The sequence below is a fragment of the Neopelma chrysocephalum genome, unplaced genomic scaffold (assembly GCF_003984885.1).
Source record: "Neopelma chrysocephalum unplaced genomic scaffold, ASM398488v2 Primary Assembly neopelma1_200, whole genome shotgun sequence".
NCBI classification, from domain to species: domain Eukaryota; kingdom Metazoa; phylum Chordata; class Aves; order Passeriformes; family Pipridae; genus Neopelma; species Neopelma chrysocephalum.
Genome location: NW_020897862.1, coordinates 2,644,504 through 2,668,199, shown reverse-complemented (window position 1 = coordinate 2,668,199; position 23,696 = coordinate 2,644,504). Strand labels below are relative to the sequence as shown.

The 23,696-nt window shown below is 49.9% G+C and overlaps 1 protein-coding gene across 1 annotated transcript in view; it reads left to right on the top strand.

The window, feature by feature from the left end:
* Window positions 1-3,998: 3,998 nt before the first annotated feature.
* The window catches only part of PIK3CD (phosphatidylinositol-4,5-bisphosphate 3-kinase catalytic subunit delta), a 24,013-nt gene continuing 4,315 nt past the window's right edge, over window positions 3,999-23,696 (top strand). Inside the window, exons 1-18 of the mRNA XM_027703024.1 lie at window positions 3,999-4,390; window positions 11,120-11,193; window positions 11,557-11,720; window positions 12,362-12,590; window positions 12,952-13,181; window positions 13,989-14,168; window positions 14,766-14,915; window positions 15,215-15,304; window positions 16,013-16,234; window positions 19,251-19,347; window positions 19,702-19,832; window positions 20,730-20,789; window positions 20,990-21,157; window positions 21,624-21,745; window positions 21,882-22,025; window positions 22,756-22,855; window positions 23,415-23,593; window positions 23,644-23,696. The exon at window positions 23,644-23,696 is cut by the window's right edge and continues 78 nt beyond it. Of these exons, the coding sequence (XP_027558825.1) occupies window positions 11,580-11,720; window positions 12,362-12,590; window positions 12,952-13,181; window positions 13,989-14,168; window positions 14,766-14,915; window positions 15,215-15,304; window positions 16,013-16,234; window positions 19,251-19,347; window positions 19,702-19,832; window positions 20,730-20,789; window positions 20,990-21,157; window positions 21,624-21,745; window positions 21,882-22,025; window positions 22,756-22,855; window positions 23,415-23,593; window positions 23,644-23,696 (2,296 nt within the window). The 5' untranslated portion in view covers window positions 3,999-4,390; window positions 11,120-11,193; window positions 11,557-11,579. The remainder of the gene's footprint in view (window positions 4,391-11,119; window positions 11,194-11,556; window positions 11,721-12,361; window positions 12,591-12,951; window positions 13,182-13,988; window positions 14,169-14,765; window positions 14,916-15,214; window positions 15,305-16,012; window positions 16,235-19,250; window positions 19,348-19,701; window positions 19,833-20,729; window positions 20,790-20,989; window positions 21,158-21,623; window positions 21,746-21,881; window positions 22,026-22,755; window positions 22,856-23,414; window positions 23,594-23,643) is intronic.

The window sequence follows — 23,696 nt, the reverse complement described above, 5'->3', positions numbered from 1 at the left end:
AGTATCTTTTGTCATTGTTCTCCCTTCTCTCTGTCATTTTGGCTTGACACTGTTTCAGAGGCTTTTTGAACAGGCTGCTCAGGTCCTTGAATCCCACCCCCTAATAATTCACCATCAGCTCCTTACTGCTCGGGGAAAGACTTTGCTTAATGGCATTTTTGTTTGAATGCATGTCCATCAAAGAGAAAAACACGCTGAGGCCTTGTTGTGGTTTTGGCCTCGGAAATCTCTCTTGTGGCAACATCAACAAGCAAACTGTGGCCTTGTTCTTGAAAGAAACACAGCTCATGTTATACCACCGTGCCCTCAGCTGTCCCGAAGTCTGAGCTTTGAAATAACTGTCACGTTTGTCTTCAGAGAAATGTCCTCCTGACAAGGTTGCTTGGGCACAGGTGAAGAATAGAGGGAAACAGAATCTGCCTGGGGTTGGCTAAGGATGTTTGTGATGCTTTGGGGTTTGTTTCCCTAAATATCCTCACCTGGTGTTCATCCCCTGCCTTGTCCTTAGCAGGGGACAGGCCAGTCTTGTGGAGCCAGAGGCACACAGAGTTTACAGTACATGCTATTTAAGTGTTTAAAGCAGTACAAATGAAAGTGTGTGAGTTCTGAATATATTAGCAACATTTTCTATTTATTATTTATTGTTAGTAGTGCTGTATTCCTAAAGAACAGGAATTTATGTCAAACTAGGTTGGTGCTGTCGCATCAGTGCTAGATCTAAGCTCGGTTTCCCTGGGATGAGTGTTTGCTTTGATAATCCTTCTGGCAAGTTGAGCAGTTTGTGTTATCTCTAATGTCCCACCACACTGCTGACTGCTCTAGGAATAGTCATACGGGGCTTGACATTAAAATTGTGACTTCATATCTGAATTTCCCCAATGAAGTTTAGGAGGTTTTGGATCTGGAGTTGGTTCAGATTAGTCAACGCTTTCCTCGGAGCGTTAGCACTGATTTTCAAAGTGATGAACATCAAGTTCTCCCCTCACCTTTTACATTCTGTCCTACTTGAATAAGTATTAATGCAGCAGTATGAAGTTGTTTGTGAAGTTCCTTGGAATTTGTAAGGCTGTGGCAGCTCTGACTATTTGAAGTGAAGAACTGGAAAGCTCAAAATACGAAAATGAATGTGTACAGAGGCTGGAGGCTGTGAGGTGCCATTAATACTTAGTGTAGTTTATCCTGATATCCTAATGTCCCTTTGGTGTGCACATTGCTGTGTACCCCAAAAATATATATATATACATATATATATATGTGTGTGTGTGTTTAAAGAAATCCAAGAGCCTGTAGCAGTGTGGTGTTGTGCTATAGAACAGAGAGCTTTTGTGTAACATGTAAAAAGAAACTGATAGTCAAACCTTGAAGCAGCTTGGCTTGGCCAGGAGCTTTTCTGAGCAAAGGATGTGTCCTGTAGCTGTTCTGACACAGGTGAGCTCCCTGCTCCCCCCGGACAGCCGGCCTGGATCAGTGCTGCACACTTCGTGTGGCTGCGATCCTATTTCAGATCTCGTTGCCAAAAAAAAAAAACAACAAACAACCAAACCCAAACCCTCCTCTGACTTTTAAACACGAGCAGGTTCCCAGCCGTGTCGGAGCGGAGCTGCAGCCAGGCGCGGTTTCCCGCTGCTGAGTCGCGTTAACCACATGGAGCAAAGAGCCCCCACTTTCCTAGAGCTGCCGGGGCTTCCTGTTTGCCTTGTGGCACGAAGAAATGCGGCCGGTTTGGTGGCTTGGTTTGTTTGTTTGTTTACCCCCTGCCCCAGAAAGGGGAGGATGAGAGAGGTGACTTCTAGCCTGGCAAGTGGAAGCGGCGAAAGCAGCTTCGGAAAGTGTTACTATTCGCAAAACTTGCCAACATCTCTGCGTTCATGGCACAAATGGCCTGGGACCCGGGAGGGAGGGCAGGGTGTTTGTCTCTCCAGGTGCTCCACTGGCAGTTGGAAGTGTTCTTGCTGGGTGTTCCTGTAAACACCAAGGTGTTGTGGTTACGTTACTTACTTGTCGTCATCCTCTTCTTTCTCCCGCTGTTGTTCCTCCAAATGCTGACCAGCTGTCTCATCTAGGCTGGGGACATGGGCTAAATTTCTCCATGGTCTGACAGTGGTGAATCCCAGGCTGGGGTCTGCATCTTCCCCAAGCAGGACGTGGCTTCCCCCTGACTCAGCAGGAGCAGGGAATCGTGTTTCTGGCAGATTCACCAGCTGAAGTGCCATGGAGCACATGCCACTGTGTGTGTCAAGAGAACCCGAGAGCTGCGAACACAAAACTAACCTTTCAGAGTTTTAGGAACAACTCTGGGTAAATTTAAACCAGGCTGGTATGCAGCAGAGATGGTCTTTGTGAACTGGCATGCCTTGCACGTCCCTCACACTGGGTGCACTTGGAATAATGCCACGTGGATGCCACTTGCCCTTCTCACCAGTGTTCTCTTCACACGCATCAGCACTGTTTGGTTCTCAGTAACACATAGGAAAAACAACTAATACCCTTCCCTTCTGTTCTCCGTGGAGGTCTCGGATCTTAAATCTAGCAGGTTGCAAACTATTTTTCTGACTTTCGGGCCCTTTTTCCCCTTTCCAACAGTTTCTGGTGTCCAACTTCTCACAGGCCAGGTGGGCAAATGCCCTGTCAGTGTTCAGCACAGTCCTACATGTGAAACTTGGAGATGGTGAATAGAAAAGCTGTTGAAAAGGGGAAAAAAATTTGCAGAACAGAAACCAGAATTCCTGTAAACAGTCTGTTAAAAATATCTTCAACACATGTCAGGGCTGATGATTTAAAATAGACAATTTCTGAGCGTTAAAAGGTCACATGGAGGCACGATAGTAGATTCAAATGGAGTAGAAGAACAAATGTTTCAACAGTCACATTTTGTACTGATGGCAAGATATCTGTGTTGCCAACTAGTAATGTTCAGGGAAAAAAATGAGTCAGAATGCAAGAATAATGAATTTTTCTTGGATGATAACATGGAAAAAAAAAAGAATTTATACCTTAATCACATGCCTCCAGCAGCAGAAGCTTTAGGAAAAATGGTGATTCCGGGAGTCCTAAAATTACAGGACTAGTCAGGGTGACACAGTAGCACCAACCACGTCCTGTACCAGGATTGTTTGTTTCCCTGGGAGGCAGTGAAATAATTAAAATCACAAATCCACACTCACAATCTTTTCTCATTTGTGACCCAAAATACAGTGGGCGCTTCAGAGGAGACGTGTGAAAAAAAAGAGAGAATTTTTCAAATGAACAAATGGTCTCTGGGCATCTAATTGCTGCCGAAAATTTAACGAGACAGAGAGGAATGATTGTCTTTGAACACTAGAAACATTCCAGATCCCCATCTGCTGCTGCTTTGGAACCACTGATTTCCCGTGATGAGTGGGAGAGCTGCTCTGTGTGAAGGGTGCTCGCAGCCCCGAGGGAGTGTGAGGAGTCTCCAGCCTTGGGCCACCTTGGGGTGCTGCACTGGTGGGAGGTGCCTGGGTGGGTTTCCTCTGCGGCCAAGGGACCTGTACAACAGGTTGGAGGGAGAAAAAAAATGGGTGTATAACCCTGTTACATCCTTGGCATCCAGCACGTAAAGGAGTGCTTGTTCCCACTCCCACGATTAGCAGGTGCTAGTGGAACACCAGGAGGTACCCCTACCTCGGAGCCAGGGGTACCTTGCCTGCCTTGGAGGTGTTTGTGCTCCTCCTCAAATCCACTTGACTCTCTTTTTGGGATTTGGGGTCTTCCCCATCCTCGTTGCACAACACTTTTTCAGATGAAGGAAGAACAGTCGCACGACTGAGGCTGTCAAAGGAGGGCTTTCCAGGGAAGGAATGAATCCCAAACCGTTTCACATCTGCTGTGTGAGTAGTTTTACACGTACATGCGTGTTGAGGTGCTGAGGACCTGCCCTGGTTGCTGTGCTGTCGCGCAGCCCCGCAGCCCCCGCAGCCGCTCCCTGTGACAGCGAGTGCGGTTCGGGGACACGGCGCTGCGGCAGGAGGGTGGCAGCCATGTCACGCTCCGGACACCCTCCGCGCTCGGCTGCCGGGCTCCATCCCTCCCGCCGCATTCCCCGCGGGCCCCCTCCCGCTGCCCGCCCGGCGGGGGAGCGGCTCTCGGGGCGCTGAACGCTGCGGGGCTGCGGGACCCGCGCCGGGCTCACCCCGCGCCAGCGCATCCCCGGCGCGGAGCGGGGCCAGCGCGGCCCCCGCACGGCCCTGCGGGGGTTCCGGGGTGCGGGGGAGCCGGGGCGGACCCGGTGGGCGGCCCTTTCGCAGCCGGTGCCCGACGCCCCTTTGCAGGCGGTGCCGGGGCGGTGCCGGCGGCGGGGCCGGGCCGGGAGCGCGGGAGCGCCCGGGAGCCCCCGGGGACCCCCCGGGCACCGCGGGCACCAGCGCAGGTGAGCGCCGGGATGGGGATGGGGATGAGGATGAGGGGAGCGGGGCTGGGAGCGGCGGGGGCACCGCGGCACCGGGGTCTCCCGGTGCTGGGGGGGCTCTGCCGGGCCGGCTGCGGCAAATCCCGGCTCTGCCCGGGCTCCTTTAGCGAGCAGCGTTGTTCTTCAGGGGTAAAAGCGCTTCTGCTTTATGGAAATTGGGGCTTTCCGAACCCGGTGAGCTGCGGGTGGTGCGCGGGTTTGAGCTGCTTGAGGGTCGCCCTTGGCGCCGTGTCCCCCCCCCTCCCAGGAGCGGCTGTGGCGGTGGCCAGTAATTGCTCGGTGTCACGGTGGGTGGGTGGATGGATGGAAGAATGGATGGATGGATGGATGGATGGCTGTTTTGGCCAGTGGTCCACCCCACGGGGAGGTGGTGAGCTCTTGCCCTGCTGGGGTGTCTGCCAGGCCTTTACCGGTGAGGTTTGGACTCATGGCACCTTGTCAACACAATTGTCACTCCCGGATTTGGGGAGTGGCAACATCTGGTCGTTCAGCCCTTCCCTGATGCAGGAGTTCAGTTGCTCATAGCCGTGTGTGTTTCTGCTGTCGGTTGGATTGTGTTTTTGGCAGGGCATGAGGAAGTCTCTTAAGAGCTCTCTGAAGAGAGCCTCTTAACACCCAAACACAGTGCCCGAGATGGGAACCTGAAAGTAAAGAAAGTTGAATGTTGTGATAGAGGTCATTAGAAATGCATGACTTAGTTTTGTTTTCACCAACAAGATGCACCTGGGGGGTTTCTGGCATTGTCCACTCATGGGAGCAGTTGAAAAAGCCTAATTTCAGCAACCTCTTCAGCTGGAAGCTTTTATTTGTCACAACTTCCTCCAACTCCCAGACTCTGCCCGCATGAGCAGTAATAGCAAGAGTGCAAGGATGCCACAAACACTTTGCCAGCACTTAAGGGTTACAACATCCTTCACGAGTTATAGGTTGCACTTGAGCACGTGAGAAAGCTGAAACACAGAGGAGTTCGTTGTTTGAAGTTGTGCATCAAATGATTGTCAGGGTTGGGAATGGAACTTTACACGTTGTTGGTTTTCAAGCTCTTGCTTTAACCACTAAATATAGTGTTTCCTACTAGACAGTTCCTCAGGCAATACTGTGAGCTTGCCTAAAAGTTGATTGGAAGTTTCCACCAGAACAAGATTCTTGAGTCTCCCATCAGATGCTTTTCTCACTCCCTGATGTTCCTCTGTCTCTCTCTGGTGATACTGGTTTTAGTCCCAGGATGAGGTGTGGCTTTACATCTCCTTTTCTCTTAGGTTGCTTTACCTGAGCTCCTCTTTCCCTCCCTCTGGCTGTTCCATCTGGTTGGATCTAAGGTTCTGCTGAGCTTGGACAATGGCATATTGCTCTGAGGCTCCTTCTGGAGCTGGGAGCCCCAGGAACTGCAGCCTGTTGTTATCACCACGTGTCCATTCTGCTTTCCTATCTCTGCAGTGACAACCCCTTCCATCATCAGCCCTGCACACAAACAAGGTTAGCTCCAGTTCAGATCACATTAGTGTACTTCTGCTTCCCATTACTTTTCCCCATGAGCCTGTTTTGTGGGAGTGTGTGCGTGTGTCTAAGGCAGGCATTGAGTAATATAACAGCTCAAAGTAAAGAAGCCTTTATTTCATAAAGGGAAGGGCACAAGCCAAGGGAGTCTTTGGATCCAGTTTAAAGCTTGATCTTTGTAGTTTCCCCATAGCCAGAACACTTCCATGGAAGGTGGGAAAATCCATGGCTCTCCAGTGACCTCTTGATGCACAGAAGATGCTGATTTTTGGGACTTAAGTGCTGTTTTTTATCAGCCCTTCTGGTAGGGAAGAGGATGCTCTGTAGTGTCTCAGAGGCCTGAAGAGTTAGGGGGGTGTGTTGTCATCCCTTGCCCAGGTATCCTGGGTAGAGTCCATGGTACATCCACATCGGTCTATTTGTTGATGTAAGTAAAAGTGATTAATCAGGGGCTTAGAAATCTAATAAAAGGCGTCATCAAACCAACATAACTATGTGTCTGCCATGTAGAGCTGGATGAACAATGAACTGCTGTTGAAAGAATGAATGAATCAGTGCAGGGGATTGTGTGGCAGGATATGAGAGATCGATGCACAAACAGAAGCTGATAACCTGAAAAAAACCCTTTATCTGATTTTTATATTTCGTAGAGGTAGAAGTCATATTACAGTAAACCAAGTAAAGGAGATTAGAACATTTTAAACTAGAATTAGAGGAAGCAAACCCTGGAGGTACAGAAGCCAATGCCTTTGATTTTAGGGGTTGTTCAGTGTTTGAATGCTCCTCCACACCTTTTCAAGGGGTCTCAGTTTTTCCCCACTCAGTTCACGAGCCGAGTCTTGCGCTTGTGTGTGTGTGTTGAAGGAGGAACCAGAGACAGGCAGAGCTCTGGTGCAACTCGGGACTGTGCTGAAGGTGCAACACTGTCACAGGAACTGAAAGAGAGCAGTGATGGCCTGATGGCACAGTTGGGACACAGATCTGTATCTTACAGGAAGAATAATAGAAGTTAATACATCTGTATTTCACAGGAAGATCAGTGGAAGTTGTAAAGGAAACACCTCTGTGACATGAGAGCAAAAATCTATCTCATTAATGCCAGTTATGCCAAAGGGAAGCAGCTACACATGTTTTTTCTTACCTGTGTAATCACTTGTGTGATTAAGTGACTGGCACTGGGGGTGAGTCCCCTGCAAGGCTGGAGTCCCCCACGTGCAGGAAGAGTTTGACACACTTACCTGCTGCAGGACTGTTCCCAGTCTGTCCTGGGAGGGGGGAAATTTGTGGGTTAATTTTACAATGCAGGGTAGACTTGTTTCACCTTGTGACCCCAACCAGAGAATCAAGACCAAGCTTAAAACATTTTCAGAACACTCACAGAAAGCTCGGGGGTGGTTCAGACCTGCCAGGTGCCCATTGACTGTGTGGCAAAGACATGTGGAACACATGTGCACACCAGAATTCCCGTGGCCCCTTCCCCCAGCAGAGCTGATGCCAGCAGAGAAAGGGGCTTCCTGCTGTATCCCACACAGCACACCACTTGCTTGTTTCTTATAAACTCAAGAGGTGTTTTGGTGGTCCTGGGGTTTGGTAATTTTGTGATTTGTCTGTAGGTGTCAGAGCTTCCGTGCCCGCCTGTGCAGCCTCGCGGGGCTTTGGGCAGCGCTGCTCCCTGGGTGATCCTGCCAGCCACTGCTGGCCCCGTGCTGTAAACACCAGAGCTGTGTGGTTGACAGACTTCATAAGGGGAAATTTGTGTTGGTGTGTTTTATGGCAATATGCCAGAAATATTGGCTGGGTAGTCTCAGGTGTGTCTGTTACGCTCTGCATAAATTTACTTTTAAGTGCAAATATGCCTCAGGTGTGTTCCCTCCTGTTACTGATGCGGTGCCTATATTTTCTACATGAAATTTAGTAAAATTGGGGGTTTATTTCTGTCCTAACAGGCTAGTCATGGACTAGTCCCATGTGCACATCAGCTCTGCCTTGGCTAGCTCTCCTTTGTGGTAAAGATACACATTTATTACCTTTACACTAATTACTGCAAGGGGAAACCTTAAGGAGGGCAAAGCAGCCTGTAGCTTTCCTGCAGCAAAGTGAATAATGAACTGAGGCAAAGGGGACAGAGGAAGTTGTGGACTTGCCTTCATCTGAAAACTGGAATTTTGTCTCATAATTATTTTCCTCCATCCCTTTTTCTGCCCAGTGATGAAGAGGACTGGGCATTGTATGATAGGTTTGTTGCACAAGGGACTGTAAGGAAGTGATTAGTACCAGTGGGTGCCTCTTCCCTGATTGCTCCCCTGGGAAGTGACTTCACACCTCAGAGTTAATGAGGGATTATGGAGCAATTGCCCACTATCGGGAGTCTTTGTTGCTCGCTGTGCTGCTCTGAGCCAGAGGCAGGGGTCAGGGTGGAATGGCTCCACGTGCATTTCATCCCTAGTTTCCTGGCAAAGTCTGTCTTGCACAGGTTTTTAACTTTTCCCTCACAAAAATATTCCATGGAGCAGAAATACCTGTGAAAAAGGGGAATGCACTTGAATTGTCCGGGAACTGTGGGGAACAACTTCATGTTTGGACTCATGGGAATCTCCTGCTGGGCACGTGCTCCATGCTTTAGGGCCTGTGTTGGGTGATAGGGAGCACTTCCCTTCCTCTGACAGGGTCTGAGAGGTCCAAAGGGATGCTGTGCCTGCAGCTGGAGAGCTGCTTGAGAGCTCTCAAGAGAGTTTGAGAGCTTGAGAGTTTATCATCAGCCTGAGAGCAGCAGCTGTGAGAGCCCCACAGCTCGGTGGGCACAGCCTGTCCCACAGCAGGGCCCTCCCCTGGCCTTGTACCTGGTCATGCCTCTCATTTTCACAGCCAGTTCCCATCCACTGGGCTTCCTTCTGGTGAAAAAGGCAGAACTGCTCCTGCCTTGCACCCCAAAACCAGTGTTTGAGGGCTGTGGGAGATGTGGCTGGCGGGGGAGGAAGATCTGTCGTAGGAAGATGTGGGTGGGGGAATGTGGAAGTATTCTAGCAAGAAGATGTTCTGGGGTTTATTGCAGCAGGAAGAGTGAGAACTGGGGGTGTCTTACCGTAGATTGTGGGTGGCTGCAGCCCAGCGTTGATAAGCAGGGGTCTTTGACAACCTATGTGCCTGGGGAGGTTGGTTCTGTGGGTTTACACCCGCCGAAAACACAAGCTTCTGTCTCACCCTGGCTTGCCCTGGCTCTGAGAGATACACAAGTTGTACAGGAAACTACTTTGTCAAGTGTGGGTTGATTAACTTGAACCTCAGGCTACCAGACTTAGAGGCCCAAACCCTACCACAGGATGGGATTTCCAAAAATAATCCATCTGTCCACCAGGATGAAAGTCTGAGGTGGTGCTGGGGCTTTAAAAATTGTCAGTTAAAATGGAGAATCCTTTGGTTTTTTTTTTAAAGGCTGCTGCAGTGAAAGACAGAGTATATCTCAAAAACAACCCTGACAAAAAGGAGTGATGCTGCTATTCATAAGTGGCAAAATGACCCAGAGAAAAGGGAGCTGTAGTTACTTTTACTCAGGAGGTCAAGACAGTGCAAACAAGGTTACAGCCTGGAGAACTCTGTTCCGTTTCCCAAGGCAAAAGGGAAGGTGGAAGTGAGGTGGTGCAGGAGCACCAATCTATGCAGGGCTTGCCTCATGTAATAATAATTGTCACACTGGGTCAGATCTGAGGTTCAACAAAAAGAGAATTCTGAATTTAGCAGTAGGAAGGGGAGAGGCTTGGCAAATGATGTGTTAGAGATGGTGAAATTCCAATGTTATTCTTCCTTTGGTATATCCACTCCAGGATACGGAAAAACCTTTCTACATCCCTCTAAATCCGTGAGCTGGGACAGACAAGGTATTGAGCTTGAACTTGAGCTTGACATTGTAGTGTTCATTGCTTGGACAGGCACCTTGTATCCAGTGGGATGTGGTGAGAGGTAGAAATCCTCAGCAGGAGGAAGCAGTTCAGCCACTACTGTCTCTGCTGGTCACTTGAGTTGTGGTGGTTTGCTGATTTAGGCTGAGGCAGCAGATACGCCAGAAACTTGCTGATTTTATTGTTAATGAGCAGAAAACAAGGCCAGCTTGTTTTGCTTTATTCAAACTTTGAACCTTGCCTCCTCCCCCTTTTTGTGCCCTCCCTCTTCAGGCACATTGGGGGTGGTTTTTGCGGTCTCTCTATCCGGTGGCTGTGTGATACAGCCTGTGCACTAAGGAAGCAGGACAGATAAAACATAGCTCATGTTTCTGGGAATCCTGACCTCAGCGCTGACAGGGAAGTGGTGTGCTCTCCCAGGACCTGGCAGATAAGATGCTGCTGGGCTCCTTGTCGTGCTGAGGCACAGGGCTGGCTCAGGAGGAGCTGCCAACAGGACCCCATGGTTTGGGGGACCCGAATCTCCAGCAGCACATTGCTCAGCCTCTTCCAAAGTTTCCACACTGACAGCTGCAAAGCCGTATTTTAAGTTGTGAATGAGCAAATTTTGTGCTGGTTTTATGGGCTGAGGGTAAGTGCTCAGGGCAGGAGGCTGAAGCCTTGGCTGTGGAGCACCTTCCAGGCTGTACCACTGGGATGTTCCTCTGCTGACCTGGTGGAAAACCCTGGTAAGTGAGAGGGAATTGAGGTGAGCTGGTTTCTTTGAGGTGTTTGGGGAGAATTAGTTAGAGCCACCTCCCTGTCTCCTGCTGGGAGCCAATGCCACCAGTCCCAGTCTCCCCCAGCACATGGGGACACCACATTCTGCTGCTTGTCATCTGTGCAGGAAACTGGAGTTTTATTGCTGGAGTATTTTGCTTGTGGGCAAATGGGATGGAGTGTGAGGGTGTCTCTGACTTTGGTCTTACATGCCTTTGAGAGAGGAAATGTCCAACTGGTTTCTGGTGGATGCCTTTTGTTTCATCCTGTGTTTGAAAGCAGCAGCTTGTACCTGAGAGCCTTCAGATTCTTGTTCTCCTCTTTGCATTCCTTGGGTGTACTGAGAATAAATTGTAGAGCCCTGCCAAGGGAAAGGCTGCAGATAGAATTAACAAACTTATTTTGGTTGCCTGAGCCCTGAAGTTCATCTTTCTGATGCTTGTAGAGGGGGGATATACAGCAGAGTAATATTTGTTTGTGTGTATAAAAATGCATGCATACTTGGAACCAGCAACAATTCTCTTTCTCCCTCTTGCAGACTAGAACTGAGCTCTGGAAAAACAAAGTGGAGCTTGGAGCATGTGGCCTGAGGATTGCCTTACACAGCCAGGGGTAGGGACTCACTGTTTCTCTTGGCTGCTTGGTCGTAGATGAGCTGTTGGGACAAGTGCCTTTGTTCTCAAGTAAAGATAATTCTTTTGTTTCATTCTCAAATGCACATGTAGATGTTAATCCCACTCTAGAAGGGGTTAAGAGAGGGTTGCACCCAGATAGAAGCAAATGCAGTAGTTATATGTGGCTTAAAGACACCGGACTGGGAAGTTGACTGAAGTCCATGTTTTCCTGAGCTATAAGGCTGTGCTGACCTTCCTTTCTTTGGGTTATTTTTCACTTTAACTTTCAACAGAGCCCAGCACAGAATTGAGCAGATAATATGTGGTCAACAGCAACAGGCTATTTTCCCTTTGCTTGCAGGTTGTAGCTGAGCAGTGAGCAGGATGCCCCCAGGCATCTACTGCCCTACGGAATTTTGGTCCAAGGGGGAAAACCAGAACATCCAGGTGGACTTTCTGCTGCCCACAGGAATATACTTAAACCTCTGTGTGCCCTGCAATGCCAGCTTGGGCACCATCAAGCAGGTAACAGCCTTGTTCCAGCTGCTGGGTGACAGGTCTGTGTCACAGCCAGAGTCCCATCTGCTCCAGAGGTTTGTCTGTAGCAGGCATTTAGGATGAGAGTGAAAAATGGGATATGAACAGTCACGTGGGAGTACTGTCCCCTGGGAGAGGAGGATCTTTGGGAACTGGGTAGTGTTGACAAGATGTGAGAAAAGCTCTTGGCTCTTGTCATAGATTTCATGTTACTGGGGGCAAGTTACTTATCCAAGTTTTGCTTCCAGTGTGAGTAATTCCTCTGTTTCACGGGGCCACAGTCACAGGTGCTTTCTGTGAGGATCAGGTGGGGGGATCTGAGGATCAGATTGAGGGATTTACCTTGCCTGAAACAAATGGCAAGCACGAGAAAAGGATCAGTTAAAGGGACTTGAAAATAAACCCACAGAGCAGTTCAGCACGAGCTGGAGTCACCAGAGTGGGAAACAGCCTGGGATTGCAGGTCCAGGAGTGCTGGGAGGAGGCTGGGCTGTGCACTGCCTTTCCTAAGTGGTGTATCCTGGGAGAGCGAGGGCGTGGGTGACAGCGGAGGTCGGAACCGACCCGCAGCGGGGAAGCTGCAGCTGTGGCAGCGCAGGGAGGGCTCACTGTGCTGTTGTCTGGCCCAGGTGGTGTGGAAGCACGCCCAGTATGAGCCCCTGTACCACATGCTCAGTGACCCCGAGGCCTATGTGTTCACCTGCATCAACCAGACGGCCGAGCAGCAGGAGCTGGAGGACGAGCAGCGGCGGCTCTGCGACATCCAGCCCTTCCTGCCCGTGCTGCGCCTCGTGGCCCGGGAAGGGGACAGGGTCAAGAAGGTCATTAACTCCCAGATCAGCCTGCTCATTGGGAAAGGTCAGTTCCCCCCTCATCAGCTGGGGGCTGTAGGTGGGACTGCTCCTGTCCTACACTCTGCTGGAGCCCTGCTCATGCGGGAGGTGGAATCAGCAGGTTTGATCTCCAGTGGGTCCAGTGAGGGCACAGTGGGAGTGCAGACCCAAGCTGGGGGATCCCTCCTGCTGGCAGAGGGCTGGGGTAGTTGGGTCAATAGTAAATCATAAATAAATGATTGCTGGTAGCTTGGCTGACTCTTCTCCTCTTGGCCACATATTAAACGTGTTCAGGAAGACTCTTTCACAGACACTTGAGTAAAAGGCTCATTTCCCCCCTTGGCTGCAGATGCTCATTTTGCCTTTCCCCCTTGCTCTCCACTCAGGTTTGCACGAGTTTGACTCTGTTCAGGATCCAGAGGTGAATGATTTCCGCACCAAAATGTGCCAGTTCTGTGAGGAGAGAGCAGCAAAGAGGCAGCAGCTCAGCTGGGCAGCCTGGATGGAGTACAACTTCCCCTTGCAGCTGGAGCCTATGGCCAAGGGCTTTGGGACTGGCTCTCTACAAACCCCCACCAAGAACATTTTCGTCAACGTCAAGTTCCAGTCTGGAGGGGTAAAGCACAAAATTTTCTGTGCCAGTGTTTGGTGGTTTGTGCTTCCCCTTTGGGACCCTTTGGGCATTTGGAGACAGAATAATGTGTGTGTGGACAGTGTTTCCATGTGTTCATCTTCATTCTCCAGATTCCTCTGCCTGTGGAGATGGTTGGGAGGGAGACTCTGAGCCTCCAACCAAGGGAGCTGTTCCCCTTCCTGAACATGCCTTTGGTGTACTGATTATCTGGTAGCTGAGGTTGCTGCATGTTAATGGGGTGGAAACGTTTTGGTTTTGGGTAGGAGAGGAGCACAAAATCATTCACATTCCTTTGGAAGCTCACGAATCTGCTCAGCTCATGCTCAGCACACGCTGCTTGCAGGCACCAGCCTGTGCTGCCTGTGGGCCCCTGGTATTGCCTGCTACTCCTGATTGATGTTATTTTTGCATGTTGTGCCCGGGTATGAAGCAGGAGCCATGCCCAGGGAGAAGGGCCTTCCAGAGCAGTGTGTTCGAACGTGGTGACCCTTCCACCCTGTGCCTTGCTGCTGGGGTGACAGTGGGAAGGTTTTTAATGACTGGCAACCACGTGAGCTGGTGATTCTGCTTAAACTGGGCTGGAAGTTCCTGATTTCCAGCCTCATGCTTGCGCTGCTGAAAGTGCTCCTGCCCAGTTTGGCAAACATCCCTACTGGTTGGCTGATGTGTGTGTGATTCCAGCTCCCTGTCCTTCTCCTTGTCCTCAGCAGGAGGGCTGTTACCTGTGTGTGTGCTGTCCCAGCCCTTTGCTGGTGTCTGATGGCCTGTGCTGTGTTGTTGGGGTTGCAGGAGAGCTTCACCTTCCAGATCTCCCCGAAGGAGTTCCCCATCACGCTGATGAGCTATGCCATCAAGAAGCAGGCGACCGTGTTCCGCCACGAGACGCTGCAGAAGCCAGAGGATTACACCCTGCAGGTGAACGGGAAGTGGGAGTATCTCTACGGGAACTACCCCCTGTACCAGTTCCAGGTGAGCCTCGTGTCTTGCTTTATCAAAGAATCTGTTCCCTCGTGGCCTCCTCTCGCTGGGGGCATGGATTGAGACATGTTAGCAAAGAGACAGTGCTGTTTACAGGAGTGCAGCACGTCAGTGACAGGACCTGGGTGCTATTTAGGGCAAGGGGTACTTCTGGCAGCTTAACAAATCCCTATGTTTTTGGGGGCCAGTGATCTTAGCCTGTCTCTGGGTGCCAAGTGCTGTGTAAATACATTTATAGACCATGGTTCTGGAAGTATTTGCTTGCTTGCATGGTGGGCTGGGGCTTCTCTTCCTGAAAGCTGGGCAAGTAACCCTGTAAGCTGTGTAGTCCTGGCAGGGCAAACTCCTCTTGGGAGTGCTGAGCCCTTCTCAGTGTTTTCCCTTAATGCAGCCATTTGAGTGCACTGATGAAATGCCAGCTGTGAAAGGCACTTCATATTCTCAGCTCTGGCAACGTGAGCCCAGGCTTATGAAGCAAGAGGAGATAAATTAGAACTGAATTTTGATTGTTGCTGTGTCCTCTCCTGGCTCCTTCAGCCAGCTGTGGTTTGTGTGATGGCTCTGACCCCCCTGCCTCTGTCTCTGCAGTACATCCGCAGCTGCCTGCACCGAGGGCTGACCCCCCACCTGACCATGGTCCACTGCTCTGCCATCATTGCCATGAGGGATGAGCAGACCAACTGCATTGCCAGCCCCCCAAAGATGGCTCCCAAGCCCCCCCCGCTCCCCAAGAAAAAGGTAAAAAGGGGACAGTGGCCCGTGGGGTCCCCTCAGCTCATCTGTAGATGGAGGTGCTGACCTGGGCTGGGAACAGCAGCTGGTTCTCCCTCCTCTCTCAGGATGAGTCCCTCGCAAGGGTCTCAGAGGTGGGAGTTTCCAGGCAGCCTTCCAGCCCCCTCTATGACTTCCCTGGTTGTCCCAGGCTTCATGTCCTTTCCTGTGGGAGCAAAAATCATGTGATGGGAGCTGAGTTCTGGTGCTGGCTTGAGAGGTCCTTGTTCCATTTATTTCTGATCAGAACTGTTTTCTCTTTCCAGCCAAACTATGGCTCTCTCTGGTCCTTAGAGCAGCCTTTCTACATCGAGCTGGTGCAAGGCAGCAAGGTCAATGCAGATGAGAGGATGAAGGTGGGTACTGACTCACTCTGGGGTTTTGTACTTGGGCTTTTCCCGTCACATCTGTTGTGTCTGTGTGGTGAGGGCAGCAGTGGCCACAAGTGTGATCTCACCTGATCCTCTGTGGTGCTTCATCCAGCCTTTGGGCAGGTTCTGAGCTGCAACACGACAGGAAGGGGAAGAGAACTGGCCAGGCAGAAGCCCAGCCTCAGAAACACTGCCCTGCCAAAGCTTCTGCACAGCAAGCAGAGCTGCTGCCCTGTGGTGATGGCATTTTGCAGTGGTGTGGAGGGACAGGGAAGCTGCAAAGAGCAGAGGATTGGAAGTGCAGCTCTGAGAAGGGAATGATGGGAGAGGTGATGGCTGGCAAAGTGAGGGCAGAAAGCAGGATGCAGCAGGGCCCTGGGATATGCAGGGTGCTTGCCGTGAAGGGGGAGCTGGAGAATGGCTGCCTTTTGGGAAAGGAAGCAAACAGGGCAGAAATATATCACGTTATACAATATGCAAGTCTGCATTAAGTAAGAAGATAACAATGCCCTTCCTGAAGCTGAGTAAAGATAAAGACTAAAGAACTGAATGTCTCAATGATTTGGGAAAGAGGCAGGAGCAGGACATCCTGTTCAGGGTGCCCAGTTCCACTCCTCTCCTAATCGTGTGTCTTCAGCAAACAAGGCGATTCCCCACGGGTTCATGGTGTTCCCTTATTTCTCCTTCCCTCAGCTGGTGGTGCAGGCAGGGCTGTTCCACGGCAACGAGATGCTGTGCAAGACAGTGTCCAGCTCAGAAGTGAATGTGTGCTCAGAGCCCGTGTGGAAGCAGAGGCTGGACTTCGACATCAACATCTGTGACCTTCCCCGCATGGCCCGGCTCTGCTTCGCCCTCTACGCCGTCATCGAGAAGGCCAAGAAGGCACGTTCCACCAAGAAGAAGTCCAAGAAAGCTGTAAGTAAAGCCAGTGTGGGGCTGAGCCAGGCTTGCCAGGACTGGAGGGCACAGGGCACCACTCTGAACAAAGGGCCCTCTGCTCTCAGGAGACTTTCTATTAATAAAAGAGCTCACAGAGTAACTGCCGACTTCTCCAGCAGGAACGGGAAGCTGAGGAGTGGCTGCCTGTTGGGAAGGTTGTTTAAGTGTCACTTCTTCTCTAGAAAGGCCATTAAGAAACATGCCCAGCATCTGACTGCACTTAAAAGAGGAATCACTTGTGGTGTTGGTGTCTCCGTTTCACTGCTCTGCAACTTCCTTGTTTGGTAGTTGAGGTTAAACCATCATCTGTGTTGCATTTTCTTTCTAATAAGGTCTTTCCTGCAAATCCCCTGCGGAGCAAATTAGCAGCTAGGAAGGGGGAATACACTGAGGAATGTAAACACTGGTTACGGCAAAGCTTGAGGTAAAATGAAAGTGCAGGTTCTTCAAGGTTACTGTTGTTCACATGTAGCAAACTGAGGATGGAAAGTGTTAAATCACTTTGGAAGCTTTTGATTTGAGCTTCTTAACTGGAGAGGTAGGGATATTCCTCACTTTCCTAACCTCTGTTCCAAAACTTCTAGCCCCTTAATGGTTCAGTAACTAGATCCAAGTGCAGCCTGTAATTGAATTCCAGGTCTCCCAGAGTTGTAACTGAAGCTCACGGCCTCGAGCTCTTTGTATGTGAGAATTTTCTTTATGAGCAGCAAATGCATTTGTTCCTCTGCAAATTATTGTTTGTGTGGCCACAAAAACACCGTTAGCATGCCCTGGAGAGAGGGTTAGTCATGCCATCCTTACTAGAGTGCAGAGAAATGAGGGGCTGACAAATGTGATCGTGGAAGATGTTGGTTGCAGTTCTGCTCCCTCCCTTTCTCTGCTGGGAGGTTCACTGGGCTTTGTTGGGCTGACATCAGTTCTCAGGGTTACTGTGCAGTCATGTCTGGGAGCAGCAGACAGCTCATGAATCCTGCTTGTGAGGACCAATTTCTGGGTTGGAAACTTCAGACTGGAAATGTTTTGAGGACGGGACCAGGATCGACCTTTTTATTGTTGTTTTTTGTTATTTTAGAATAGCACAATCCCAGCTCCTGCTGGAGGCTTTTGTTGGACAGAAGATCTGATTCATCCACAGGCTGGATGTTTGTGGCCGCTCTGGAATAATATTCAGTTTTGAAGCAGTCAGAAGGAAATCTTACTGCTCTGATTGGCAAGACAAACCCAGTCTGGTTAGCTGAGTTGTTAAAAGGATCTTAACAAGGTGGATACATTCTGGTGAGCTTTTAGTTTAAAATCACCTTTACTAGAGCTGAGCTCTGCATAAAAGGATTTTTCCACACATTGAGCTGCAGCTGTGAGTGAGGTGCCCAGAAATCATTTAAAATGATTGGTGAGAGCAGATTACAGTCAGAGTGCACCCTGATTTTGTATTCATTTTAATAATTTTCCCTACCCAGAGTTAATGCCATGCATGTTGTTTTCTCTGCAGACTGAGCAGAGCAGATAGGTGGGACTAAGTAATTTACTACCACAAAAACAGGCGTGTTTTCAGGCTGACTGAATGAGTCACAGGGTTAATGTCACCCAGAGGGTTGGCTTTCAGTGTTTCTCTAAATCATGCAGGAGATGTCTGAATTTAGAATGCTGAATCCTTGTTTTGCTGGGCCTTATATCCGCCAGGAATCTTGCCTTGTGTTTTGGCAGGCTCTGAGCTGTGGTTTGCTGCCATTTACTCCGTTAGAAAAGGTTATTGCTGGTGTTTTGTTTGGCTTTTCCCCGCGATCTAGGAGCTGATGTCTCAGATGGGATTTTGCTGAAGATACTTAGTGTAATCAAATCAACTCCAGGGTTTGTGAGAGGCTGCTGGGAAGTGATTCATTTTGTCACCTTAGAGGGAAGTGGGGACTCTGTTACCTCCACCAAGCCTGTGGTGGCCTTTGGGGTAAGCCTGCTGAGCTCTCTAGAAGGCCCCAGTGGAAGAAGACATGTCACTGTGGTTCCCTCCACACATGATGCCCTTTGTGGGTGGGTCTCAGTAGAGTTTTTGCCACGTAACCCCTTTTCCAGTTGGTTTCTGTGCTCGAGCCTTGGTGTGCTCTGAGTGCTGGTGTTGCTGAGGCCGTGCTATGAGGTAAAGTGTTCCATCTGGGGGACCTGACTGCAGGAAAGCTTAGATCACTTGTGGAGTCTGTGTCTGGCCTGCTCTGGGGGAGGGAGCTGGGCTGAGCAGGGAGACAGGTTCTTTGTCTTGGCCGTGTCCCAGTCACGTCACTTGCTGGAGTCTCCCCCCTCCAAAATGAGCCTGGCTTGGGCTTGTGGGTTTTATTTTGGGGGTGTGGTGGGGGATTGGCAGCATAAAGTTTGAATCCTACAAATAGTGTTTATTCTTGTACAAAGGAGCCAAGCCTTTTTTCCCCTATTATGAGCTATTTCTAGCATTCTTCGCCCAGTTTTCTGCAGTCATGTGAACTCCCTGTTTCAACATTAAGGTTCTTCTCCCACCCCCCACACTGTGAAATATAGGAAGTATGTCACAGCTGCTTCAAATATCATTGAGTGTAGAGTAACAAGGCCTCACTGGAAACTTTGAGGTTCTTTAGTTATGAAAAATATCAGGTGATGAAGTTTTAGCCATATTTGTGGGAGGTGTTTGGTGCCATTCAGCACTACACAAAAGACCCCAGGTTTTGCAAATACCTGAATTTGATGCCATCTTGTACTTTTAGAGAACTTAAACATTAGGTAGGCAGGATGGCTCCTTGGTATAATTTTTTACAGAAACTCTTTGATGAGGGGGTGCCCACACACTCTTGAATGGGAAGTTCCCTGCCTGTAGGGATTTGCAGACTTGGAAAAGATTGTATAACTTTGGGTTTCTGGATATTGTGAGGCCTTTGGATGGGAATATCTCACTTCCTTGTTAGTTCTTTTCTTCCCTTCACCCCCCTTTAGCAGTTACAGCCCCAAATGAGCTGCTGTCTGTGCCCTGCAGGACTGTCCCATCGCCTGGGTCAATGTCATGCTCTTCGACTACAAGGACCAGCTGAAAACTGGGGAGTGCTGCCTGCACATGTGGTCCTCCTTCCCAGGTATGTCAGGAGATGGAGCTCCTGTCTTGTTTTGTATCTTCACAAAGGCAGGGATGCCCCAGGTCCTGCCTCCCTCTCCAGTTCAGACCAGCAGACCCTGTGTGATCACTGCTCTGTGCTGTGGTGGCATCCAGAGCCCTGCCAGGGTGAAGGCCCTTATGCTTGGCATTGCACATGTGACACAAGGGGTGGCTGCTGACCTGCAGCTGTCATGTACACCTCACCTGGGAGAGGTCAGGGCGATGAAGGAGCTGGTCAGGGCCTGGTGGCAGAGCTGGGGGCCAGTAGTGCTCTGCTTTCTGCACCAAAAGCTTCACCTTTGGGTCCATGGGGTTTATGTGCTTTGCTTTTCAGACGAGAAAGGGGAACTTCTGAACCCCATGGGCACAGTGCAATGCAACCCCAACACTGAGAGTGCAGCAGCCTTGGTCATCTGCTTCCCCAGTGTGGCAGCACATCCTGTGTATTACCCATCCTTCGAGCAGGTGGGACACTTGGGAGAGTTTTTTGGGAGGCACTGGAATTCCCTGGCCGTGCTGGGGTGGGAGCATCCAGTGTCACTGTCCATTGGGCAGCTGTCAACAGGGCCTGGGCACAAGCAGACTTGATAAATTGATATTGCTAACTGAAAATGTGACTTTTTCTCTTAACTAATGGACCTTTGGGTGAATAGTTTTCTGGGCTGTGAATTACTGAGGTGAAGTTGCTCTTATAGACAAGAACTTGTTTAAAATATGGGTTTAACTGAGCTACCTTTAAACTGCAGGCAGTGTTAGGCTCTGTAGGGAAGAAGAGGAATAAAAGGGGAAATGAGTGAAAACCGGCAGCTCCCTGCCTTTCAGCAGAGCGATAACATGTTGTGTTGGGTGGGGGCTTTCCATCTGTCACTGCAACTGGGCAGACAAGTGGAAGAAGAAATGTGCCTGTTAGAGGGGAGAAGGGGGCTCTGCTCTGCCAGGGAGTGCCTGTGTGCTCCCCTCAGTGCAGGGTCTGGCTCAGGGGGTGTGACAGGCTGTGCAAGAGCAGGGGGGGCTCGGGCAGCACTGACTGCTTGGCAAACACTCCCCGGGTCTGAGAATCTGGGATGGGTTGTGTTAGCCTGGAGCTCAGTGACCCAGAGCTCACGAGCTCTCTGGGAGTGCAGATGTGCCCTTTTTGGGGCAAGGACTCATCCCTTCATTCTTGTCACCACCAGGACAGGGGCAGCATGGGCAGGTAGGTTACACCTCTGAGCAGAGGGGTCCTGCTGCGCTGTGAGAGGTGGCAAGTGCCCTTCTCCAGAGGTGGCAAGTGACTGACCTCTAACACAGCATAAATCCCTGAAGTGATGGTGAGCTAGAATCACTGAGCAGCCCTCCTCACACTCTTTATTTGTGTCCCAGCTGCTGGAGTTGGGGAGGAATGGAGAACCACCCCGAGCTGCACCAGAAGATCCTGAGGAGGTGAGTCTTCTGGCATCAGTTTTTCAGCTACGTGCAAACGTGGTTTCGTGGATCAAGTCAGATGTTTCCACCTTACCCCACCAGCTTTTTCCACCAAACTGGGCCATGCCCCAGTCCTACAGGGTCTCTCTGAGCTGAGCAAGCCCTCTGGGTTGAGACTGAGCCCTGAGTATGCTCTTTCCTGTGATTCCCACGAGCAGAAGCTGCAGCTGAGGGAGATCCTGGAGCGGAGGAGCCACACGGAGCTGTACGAGCACGAGAAGGACCTGGTGTGGAAGATGAGGTACGACATCCGTGACCAGTACCCACAGGCCCTGGCAAAGCTGCTCATCATCACCAAGTGGAACAAGCACGAGGATGTTGCCCAGGTGAGGAGGTTGGGGCTGGCAGCCAGGACTCCCTTTTTGATCCATCTTTCAGTGCCTGCATTCCTGTGTTGTGCTTGGGGGCCCAGCTTGGCTGGGGATGTTTCACGGTGCCCCAAAGGAAGGTTTTCTGTTCCCAGCTGAGGTTTGCCTCTGTGGGCTGTCCCAGATTTATTACAAACCAACAAGGTCTTATTTATTCCTTCAAGAAACTGGAGGCAAGGGAAAAAAGATCTGTTTAATTCATGGGAAAAATAGGATCTGGATTGGATATTCTTAAATGACAATGAGAGACCAGCACAAGGCACCTCAGGGTTTGACCTGGTATTTGCAAACTTGCTGTGAGGCATCTAAAAATAGTGACCCACCACAAGGAGCTGCTCTTCCATCAGCAGAATTTCAGATTCATATCCATTGTTGTAAAAATCTTGTGGTCTTTTTTTTTTCTTTTTTTTTTTGGCCATTACAGATGATTTCCCTGCTTCAGACCTGGCCAGAGCTGCCTGTCCTGAATGCCTTGGAGCTGCTGGATTTCAGCTTTCCCGACCGTTACGTTGGTTCCTTTGCTATCAACTCATTAAAGAAGCTGACGTAAGTGTGATCCCCAGGGGACAGAGCCCCTTTCTATTCCTGGCCAGGGCTGCTGAGGGGGACTGTGAACAAGCCTGACAGCCTTGTCTCTGCAGGAAAGATGAGGTTGTCTTTTCTGTTTCCCTTCTGCCAACAGAGATCATGATGTGTTCCAATACCTGCTGCAGCTCGTCCAGGTGCTCAAGTACGAATCCTACTTAGACTGTGAATTAACCAAGTTCCTGCTGGACAGGGCGTTATCCAACCGCAAGATCGGCCACTTCCTCTTCTGGCACCTGAGGTGAAGGGCAAATGTTTTAGGCTTTTTCTCAGCAATTGAGTGAAAGCAGCATTTTCTGGTTTCTTCGTGGCGCTGTGCAGTGGGACAGCAGGCCTGGCTGGGTGTGGAGCTGACAGGGTGTTTGTTTGCTGCCCCTTAGCTTGTGTCTCCCGTCTAAGCGTTGATGGGATTTCCTTGCTGTGATTCCCAAAACCCAGAAACTGCTGCTTTTTACCTTGGGCAACTGAGGAAGAATTATTTCATAGACTTTCCTGAGTTGGAAGGGACCCACAAGGATATCATCGAGTCCAACTCTCCAGGAGGGGACAATACAGTTTTTTGTTCACTTATTTTTGTCTGTTGCAGTTGGTGGAGTTCGGTTTAGGTTCTGTTTTCAGAATTTTTGTCTATATGTGTATATACACACACACAAGCCTGTGAGCTGGAATTTCCTTTGGACATCCATGGCCACCTGCCAGCTCTGAGCCATAAGCCCTGAACTGTTCTTGCTCCCCAAGTGCCGTTCTCAAAGGAGTGGTTTGTGATTTAGTCATACAGAAAACGTCTCACCACCCCAGGCAGTGGTTTTCCTCCATCACCTTCTGGGGTTGGGGGCATATTTTTTTTTCCTTCCCCATTACACAGAAAGAATCAGCAGCCAAAATTCTGCACCCTCCTGGTGTGGGTATGAATGGGAGGATGAGTCAGTCATGCAGTGAGTCAGCACTGCTGTAACCTCCCTTCTCCCCAGGTCAGAAATGCACGTTCCTGCTGTTTCCCTGAGGTTTGGGCTGATCCTGGAAGCTTATTGCAGAGGCAGCACCCACCACATGAAAGTTTTGATGAAACAGGTAAAAATCGCTTTTAACCACAAGGTTGACTTCCCTCTTGCTTGGAGCTGGTTCTCAGCTGTTGGCTTTTCCAACTTCACATTATCAGTAATACAAAAAAAGCCTCGTAACTGCTCTGTTGGTTTTGGCACATCCTGTTGGGAGCCTGGAGATCCCCATCACGTGTGAGTTCCCTCATCTCTTACTCACCCACACACCCCCCAAATCACACCGTGTGTCTGGAATGGTTTGAAATCTCAAAGAGCAGTGCTGTTATTAGATAAAGTGGCTGAGTTACCATTTAGTGGGAGCTGGTCACAAGTGGCTGATTCAGAGCAGTGCAGTCATTACCTTCCAATGCATTTGTGCCCAGAGCAGAGTATCCACAGTTAATTATGGATCTCTCTCAAGCAGATACTACTGAATTTGTTTTGTTGCAACGTGTGAAATCGCTACAAGTTGAAGAGAAAATAAGAGGTGCAACCGAGGTTTCCATTTCACATTTTAATGTTTTCTAAACTTCCTCCAGGAATTTCCTATTTGTTAACCCTGTTCCATCTCTCTTTTTTTTTTTTTCCAGGGAGAAGCACTCAACAAGATGAAAGCTCTGAATGACTTTGTTAAAGTGAGTTCTCAGAAGGCCACCAAGCCTCAAACCAAGGAGATGATGCATGTGTGCATGAAGCAGGAAACGTACCGTGAAGCACTTTCCCACCTCCAGTCCCCCCTGAACCCCAACATTATCCTCGCCGAAGTTTGGTAAGGAAGAGAACTGCACCTCTTCACCTGTGCTTTGTTTGGCAGTGGAGTCAGGTTTCAGGTTATCCCAAGGTTCTTTCCTCATGGAAGTTCCCACTCCACC